This window comes from Blastomyces dermatitidis (genome assembly GCF_000003525.1).
Source record: "Blastomyces dermatitidis ER-3 genomic scaffold supercont1.3, whole genome shotgun sequence".
NCBI lineage: Eukaryota > Fungi > Ascomycota > Eurotiomycetes > Onygenales > Ajellomycetaceae > Blastomyces > Blastomyces dermatitidis.
In genome coordinates this window covers 2,941,480-2,950,654 of record NW_025544776.1, presented here as the reverse complement: position 1 = coordinate 2,950,654, position 9,175 = coordinate 2,941,480, and the positions used below count along the sequence as shown (strand labels likewise).

At 30.3% G+C, this 9,175-nt stretch overlaps 1 protein-coding gene across 1 annotated transcript; it reads left to right on the top strand.

Annotated features, from left to right (window-relative positions):
- Nucleotides 1-1,712: 1,712 nt before the first annotated feature.
- On the top strand, nucleotides 1,713-2,289 carry BDCG_16658 (homoisocitrate dehydrogenase; the record flags this gene model as incomplete). Its single annotated transcript, XM_045425860.1, has 3 exons — nucleotides 1,713-1,737; nucleotides 1,962-2,002; nucleotides 2,116-2,289. The coding sequence occupies 3 exons, from the start codon at nucleotides 1,713-1,715 to the stop codon at nucleotides 2,287-2,289; spliced, it is 240 nt and encodes a 79-aa protein (XP_045280262.1).
- Between the last annotated feature and the right edge of the window lie 6,886 nt (nucleotides 2,290-9,175).

Genomic DNA, 9,175 nt, shown 5'->3' with positions numbered 1-9,175 from the left:
TGTCTTCTCAATGTTCTGAATCATAGAGCACATTCAAGACCTGAACAAGGCCTCAATTCCCTTCTCTGTCAGCTTCTGCTAATCAATTAGAGAACAGAAGTATTATCAAAAATTGTTATCTTTTAATAAAAAACTTATCAGTTTTGACTTCTTTATCTCTTACTTCAATATCTTCTCAATCTTCTTCTGCTACTACTTATTTACAGTAACACTCTTCTTCTTTTTCTCTCTCTTCATCTTAGTCTTAAATTATTCTCAGAACTTCTCCTAGTCTCATCACTGCTGTATAAGACTCTTTACTATATTCTTTTTCAATCTCTCACAGACAGCATCATTCACATTATTTCTATACTTAGTTCAGTCTAAATCTATCAGAAGTGTTATTTAAAATTGTTATTATTCTACTCTCTTACAGAGCCTCTTCAAGGCATTATAACATGTCTTACAATCTGTCTTCTTATACTTGAATGTCTTCTTCTTCTCTCTCTTCAATCTGTGACAGTGCTCACACGCCTTGATGATTCACAGGACCGCAGAATATTTGAAGAGAAATGACATGATTGATTTTAATAAGTGTTGAGAGAGAGATAAAGGCAGGCAATGATATGATAATAATGATGATAATAATAATGATGATAATAATAATAATAATAATAATAATGATAATAATGATGATGATAATAAAAGAAGAAGTACACCAGAATATATTATTAACTTACTAAACATAAAAAGATAAAGAAACTATTAACAGCTTTCAGAGATGTACAGAAACAGCTACAGTGTTATATAGCAACATTATCTTTATTCAATACATGCACTATTGATATTCTTTGTATACATTTATCATATAAGAGATACATGCAGAAAACAGATCTTTATTACTAGAAAGAATAATTACAGTGATTCTCTGTTTTTATATTATAAAGATAAGTTATTCTCATTTCTTTCTTCTCTCTTTTCTCTTCTTCTTCAACTCATCACTAAGTTCAAGCTGGTATAAAAACTATTAAAACACTCATAGAAATTCTCAAATTGAAGAGTATAGACTAATCAAATTTTAAATGTAGATAAATTAAATTAATTCAATAATACTAATTATTCATCTCTCTTTTAATAAAACAACAGTTATATCTTTCTCTTCTTTCTTCTCAAACAAAACATGGCTCATGAAAAGTAAGTATCATACCAGGTCATAATGATCAACACAGCCTCAGTATACAGAACTGTATACATGTAGTGTGTGCTGAACTGAGAGACTGTGTGAGTTGCAAACTGACAGCAGCATTTCAGAGAGAGCTGTGTGATGTGAGAAAGCTGCAACTCTCAGTCACATGCATAGAGAGTGAATCACTGCAGTAAGTGCATGTGCATTGCATGAAAGTAATACTTTTTAATAACACTCAGTCTCTGATATTATGAAAATAGAGTCTCTCTGTGAGATTCATTTTTATCAGAAGTTAAGAAATTTTATATTTCTCAAGATCATCTTCACATGCCTTGTCTGTGAAATTAATGAGAGAAATCATTGATTTCAGTATTCTATTCTTGATGTTATTCAAGTGACAGCAGAGTTCATTCTGGCCACACTTTTTAAGTGTATATTTTCTAATTATTCACATTTATACAGATATATACTGATTATTTATTAGATAATGTTAAGACAATAGCTCATTATAACTGTGTTACTCTCACTGTGAGATACACAGTTGATAATGAACATTGTAAAGACTCTGAGAAGTGAGTATTTTAAGAGGTCACATTACATAAGCGGTCTTGGCTCCGAGACCGGAAGCTGCGAATGTTTTTCCAAGATTTCGGTTTGAGTTTGAGATAGAGAGGAAAGATTTACTTTTCCACCAGCAATAGCTCTACCATGATGGCTGCCAGAACACTGAGAATAGGTCAATTGCCTTCTATACACCCCTCCATTGATGTTTACTGCTACTAACAAATTTATATAGGCCTCATCCCCGGTGACGGGATTGGAAGGGAAGTCATCCCGGTATGCTGATCCAATATCCTTGCTACGATGACTTGATATGAACTCCAAAAGAGAGAGAAAGAAAAAAAACATCTATTGAAGATTTAAAATACTGAGCGAAGTTATAATAACAGGCTGGTCGCAAACTCCTTGAATCCTTACCTGCGTCTCTGGGTTTAAACTTCTCCTTTGTCGACCTCGAGGCGGGCTATAATACCTTCAAGAAGACGGGGACCGCCCTCCCTGATAAAACCGTCGAGATCCTCAAGAAGGAATGTGACGGTGCGCTGTTCGGGGCTGTCAGGTAGTTATCTAGCTTATCTATGAATACCTCCGACTTGTGAGAACTGTATGCTTATGAAAACCTCCAGCTGCTGCAGCTCTGTGATCTTGATTTTTTTTTATTTTTATTTTTTATTTTTTTCTTTTTCTTTTCTTTTTTTTTTATTGTGATTTTTTCTTATATTTGTTTTGTTTTTTGTTTTTTATTTTTTTTTTGTATTTTATGTTTTTTTCATAATTAAAATTATATGAATTATAATCTGTATTCAGAAAAGTAATAATATTTAATAACACTTTCTATTGAATTTTCAACAAATGAGCACTATGTTATAATATTATGTAAGTGAGAAATGATTTCATAATCTCATTTAATGTCATTCTCAATAATGAGATCAGAATGAAAATATGACTAAGAATTCAAACATATTCTTTATCTGAGACTAGATTTTTATTTGAAAAGTGAATCTGAAATCTTTAATATTTGAAATAATATGATTTGAGATTAATGTGATAAACACAAATCATGATCAGAAGTAATGCTTTTAGACAATGTGACAACTGTAAAGTTTAATTCTGATCTTAGACACAGTCACACAGTCAGTCTAGTTACACGGTCAGTCTACTAGTAAAGATATCAGAACAGTTAATAAAAGTTTGAATAATCTAAGTCTGCTATGAGGTTATATTAATAGAATGAAATTCAGTCTCTTAAAGAATGATATTCTCAGCTTTACTACTGAGAGTTATGAAACAGTCAAATCAGACAATATTCTTATAAAGAAGCAATCTCAGATGCTTCAGTCTAATAAACTGACTACAGAATTAACTTCACTGTGTGATAAAATAACACTTATTAATAGTTACAAGCTCAATCTTTTCTTGTAAAGTAGAGTCTTGAAGAATATACTGAAATTACTTACAAAGAGCTTACTCTGAACTGAGCAGTATATATGTATACTCACTCTGTTAAATGCATTTGAGTAAGTCTTCTTATCTCTGAAGATTATCAGCACTGATCAGATAAGAGTTAATACTGAGAAATCATACTATATCTCTTATTTACTGATTATCAAGCTTGTTTAGAGAAATCAGTTGAATGATTATCTTTTCTGTCAGAATTGTATAGAATTGAAGAATAAGACTCTTTTCATAGTCAGTTCTGACAATGAATAAAGTATCACTATATTCATATATTATACACTGAAGTATATGAACTTGTTCTATATATAACTGAAGAGTACACTCAGAATCTAAATACAGATCTTAAAGTATTCATTGAAGATAATACTGAATAATATTCTATTGCTTATCAATACTATTTAATTCATTATAGCTTATAATAAGTTATAATATATCTTCAATATTCTGTGATTCGGAAGAACGTACGACCGTCGGATAATAACGCGGCCGCTTCCGAACTTGCTTACGAATGTAAAGGGGCCATAGCGGCCATCAATTAATTTAATGTACAGTATATAAGAAGCCGGCGTACATCTGTAATTATACACTGACTTAAGCAACATTTGAATCACATCTGATAGCATGTCTAAAAACCGGTGAGAAGTGCAGGCTTCTTCAGAACATGATAATTCTGTCTACAAAGTGATTCATAGTTATCATGCCAGTGTGATTCTAAAAACACCTCAAAAGATAGCATATAAAGAGTGATGAGCAGAAGAGCATCTGATTGATACTACTTCACTTATTAAGAGAAAACTTCACATTCAGACAAATGCTATGTATGATATACAAACAGATGAGATGTGAGAAAGAGAATAAAAGCAGTGAATCAGATTCAAAGAAGTTTGCTCTCTATCTAAAAGAATAAAAAGAGAGATAATCATCATCAGAGTTATATAATAATAACAGATAGCAATATAATAATATAGTGATATAATAATAGACATTATACAATTAATAAGAAATTATTAAAATGAACATCTTCTCTAGTTAATATAAACAACAACACTCTTCTCTGCTACCTGAACTGAAAGATATATGAAACCTCTCAAAGAGTTTACTTAAAGCAGTAAGAAAAGCAGTTGAAATCACTGAATCAGAATTAAAGCTCTGTACATAAACAAGAATTCTAAATGAGATCAAAGCATTGCATACACAGTGACAGACTGAGACAGAAGTTAAATAACAATTGATATTCACTGCAGATCAAGCATTTATAATAAAGAGCTTCACTGACATAATTATCATCATCAATAAGAATAGAGAAAACTAGGTCTTAGACCTGCAGCAGAAGATTAAATGTTTACACAGATAGATAATCACACTGAATCTGAAATTCATATTACAATCATTTATAATCTCTTCAGAAGTGTACACATTATCAGAGACTACTGTGTAGAATAAGAATCTGAATATAAGATATATCAAGCTAAGAGATCTGTCAGAGTTATTAAGTTTCAATAGTAACTGAAAAAATAATGCTACAATCAGCTGACTAAGTCAGATATAATTATATTATCAGATTGAATGTGAACTTACAGACAGATAGTTAACAGAATTTTAACAAGTCTTAAAATCTGCTGTGTTTCTATATGAAAAAGTAAAGTCATTATGAATAACTGATGAAAAGATAAATCTCACAGATCTGAAACAATATTCATTTCTATGAATATAAAATGAGTTTTTCAAATGAATTTTGTATAACTTTGAGAAAGTGAATATATAAGATAAGTATTATAAACACTTCACTGAGTGTAAATAAGTGAGTAATCTTACATTATACTTTACACACTTCAGCTTACACTATCTCATATTGAATGAAGAGCTTTTAACATCTTTCTATGTACAGATCTTCATTCATGATCTTATATCTAAGTTAAAAGTGAAATGAAAATGCTTAATCTTATAATCAGACACAGTAAAGAAAGTATATAACATTCTTATTATACAGAAATAAGTAAGTCAATTATAATAGAAAATACTACAATCAAGTATATCTTAACAGAGAATGAGTAATCAGACTTCTACAACACAAGTTACACACTCAGACACAATGAATTTAGATCTGAATGTCATTGCTAAAGCACTGAATTCTCTGAAAAAGAAATTCTCTGAGTGAAAATCTTGATAATATGAGTATCAAGCTTGCTTTAACTGCAGACATCAGAATCATAGTGTAAAGAATTACACACAGCATACACAGTCAAAGAAAGTAAGAGAGTTAAAAAACTAGCAGAATCAGTGAGCTCAGAAACACTCACTGATATTGTATGAAAAGTCTTCAAAGTAAAAGAGATATCTGTATTAGATAATTCTCTGAATTCTATGAATATCAAGAGAAAGCAGACTTCTGACTGAGATGTAAGTAAGAATAAAGTAGACACTCATCTCAATGTCTTGAGATCTGAAATGTTAATGTATAAAGAGCACTTGAGTAAGAATTAAGAGATGACTGCAAAAGTGTTAACAGATATAGAAGTATCTATATAATATATTAATAATTATATAATCTGAAGACTGAAAGAAATTCACTGAGTGAAGAATCTCTGATGTATAAAATTATCTGATAATTAATATTTAATATTATCTGTAAGAGTAAGAGTTTCCTTGTACTTCAGAGAATGATCTTGCTATATTTAAGTGTGAGAGCTGCAGAACATGAAATATAATCTTATTCTTAAACTCAATTAATTTCAAAGATTCAATCTGCAGATTCAATAATGTATATATTATATACAGTTAACTGATAAGAAGAAAACAGTTCATATAATTCTATCAACTGATATGAGAAGAACATTTCATGTCTCTGATATAGAAGAATTAAATCTGCTTATATATTAATAAGTAAAGAGAATAATTCATAAGATCTCATCTAAAAGTATTCTGTATATCATACAGAATCTGAAAGTGAAGAAAATCAAGATAAAGAATATATAGAAGAATAAGTGTATAAAGAAGCTTCTGAAGAAGTATGAAAAGATCTTCTGAACAGATCTTTTATCAGAATTGTCACTGAAATGAGGACTTATACATGAGATTAACACAGAGAATGTGAAATCAGTCAATCAGAATGTATACTCTCTGTCATAAACACATTTCAAAGAACAGAAGTGTCAGATCACAGACCTTCTAGAACATGATCTCATACAACTCTCATTAAGTGCATGAGGCTTTTCAGTTCTATTCATGACAAAGACAGGTGAGAAGTGACAGATGTGTATTAATTATCAAGCACTTAACAAGCTTATAATCAAGAATGAATATTCACTATTATGAATTCAACAGCAGCTGAATATAGTTGAAAATGCCTGATATCTATCAAAGATTAATCTTCTCTCAGAATACTGATAGATTCATGTCAAGAAAGACCCCGGTGGCAACAGGTCTACCACCACGAACTCGCTCGATTTTTCGAATAAGAACCCGCCGATAGATCCATCAAAAAGCCCTCGATCATACGAGCATTCTGACCCCATCGCCGACCGCATACCCTGTGTGGTGGTGGAGTTATCCAGCCAAATGTGAACCGGATGTTGTTTGAAGCTCCTGTGTGAGATTATCCCCTGTTCTCCCCTACCACACCACAACCCCGGGCCAAAGTGCCATACAAATTGTAAGGTGAAGAGACCTAGCCATATGCACCAATCTTCTCAATTTTGGAAGATCCCTGATCTGTAGTTGTGAAGATATCTAAGGAGTGACCTCTGCGAAAACCCTGTTCATCTTTGATGTTTCAAAACATCAATGCCAAGTCTCACTGTTGTATCATTCTTCCTAATCTGGCCCATCTTCAGCAGAAAAATACAAAAAGATATCTCAGCAATAATATCAAGTATATAATCAACAGTCACTTCTGAAGTGCAATCTTCATGATCTGTCTTCAGTATATCTGAATATCAATGTCAAGTCTCGCCCTTGTATCACCTCTCTCAATCTGGCTCATTTCTAATAGAAAAGTACAAAAAGATATCTCAGCAACTGTACTCAATATATAATCAGCAGACACAATAACTATAAAATCAGTATATCTTAAGATCTGACTGAGTCTTTAATCTCTGCACAGTGAGATATATTAAATCTAGTTATAATATCTCAATATTCAATAGATTCTGCAAGAGATTGAGAACAGTAACACTAGATTTCTATTGAATTTGAGAATTAACTCTATATTGATATAATCATTGACAAAGTCTTCTATTTTGAGATATAAATAACTAGTTTCTCTACATCTCACTGATAATATTTACATTATTATATAGAAACAGACTTATATTCTCTATAATATCAAGACTCTGAAGAGAAAAAGTCTTGATAGAGAGTATATAGTAGTGTATATCTTAGCAGTTTCTATCTCATTCTTCTGCAGCAGTTAATGCAAAAAAAAGATTTTAGAAATAGTTTTTTACTTCTCTTGAAAAAGTAAGGTGTTTTTCTCTGGATTTTATACAATATTCTTATAAAGAATTAAAAACAGAGTTATTTTATGTTATAATTTTATATTCTTTTAAGTAAGAATTACTTTTTCAGTAGCTGAAGAGCTTTCATTAATACTTAATTCTTTTTTACACTCTTTATTAACTGATTTGAGTTGCACACTTGTTGTGTGAGAAGAATTGAATAATTTAGAATAAAATTGAATGATTTTAATCAATTTCTCTGCAAAAAATTGATTTATTTTTTGTCAGTTTTTCTCTCAAAAACTATCATATTATCTGATTTACTATCAATTGATATTATACTTTTTCTCACTATATTTTAAGAAAGAGATTGTAAAGATTTTATTGATTTATCTTAAAAATCAATTTTAGTTTATTAGATTCTCTTCAAAAATCTAACCTAGTTACTGAACTAGTGTGAAAAAAATCAGGTATTTTATATACAAAAGTCTGTTATTCTTCTTTTGAAATAGTCTGATCAACTTTTCAATTGAAAACAGACTTAGAAACCTCTTAATTGAAACAGTCTGACTAACTTTTCAATTCAAAAGAGTTTAATAAATATCTCAATTGAATTAGTCTGATCAACTTTTCATTGAGTAAGAATAATGAGTTCAAAAGTACACTCAGTTGATATGAAAAAAGATGCTTTCTCAAATGCTATTTCTAAGATTGAAATTCTGAAGAGAAGAAAGAAAGAAGAAATAGAGAAATAATAAGTTCTTGAAATACAGAAACTTGAAAAAGTAAGTAAAATTCTTGAAAAGCAGTTATTATTATTATTATTCTTCAATTATAGATGTATGCAGTCAGAGACTATGACATCTACCTGAGAACTTTAGTTCTCAGGGTTTTTTCTATGTCTGTAAAGTTAACTATTGTACATTCATCAATTTCAGATATGCAAAATCAGAAAATTCCAGCCCAGAATACAAAAACTGTTTACAAATTGCAGTGTTTTAACATCTTTTGATACTTTGTAACCATTTGACAATATCATGACAAAAGAAAAGAGAGAAAGAACACAGTCTCAAAGATAGACACATTAAATAGATAGATAGAAAGAAATTGAAAGGAAAAGATACAGAAAAAGAAAAAGTAAAGAGAGACTATAACAAAACAAATTCTTAAAAGAGAGTGTATAGCTGTTTTAACAGACTATATCTGATTGATTTCCTCCTCTTCATATTCAGATAATTCTGAATTTAGCCATTTTCTTGTAGCTGCTTGAGTTTCTGATAGAAAGTCTATTAAGTATTTAATTCCTGTCTCAGTTGAGAATAAGAATCTCATATTTAATTGATTTAGATCATACTTCTCTTTCAATCTGGCTCTGAGACTATTGTATAATGCACAGTGCATTATAATATGCTCAGGATTCTCATTTGTATTGCAGAATGAGCATTCTATTGAGTCAAATCTATCATCAAATCTTTGTATATAAGATTTGAAATAGCCATGTCCTAGTTTCACCTGTATTATAGATGAGAATATTTTCTTTTTACATTTAATTGAA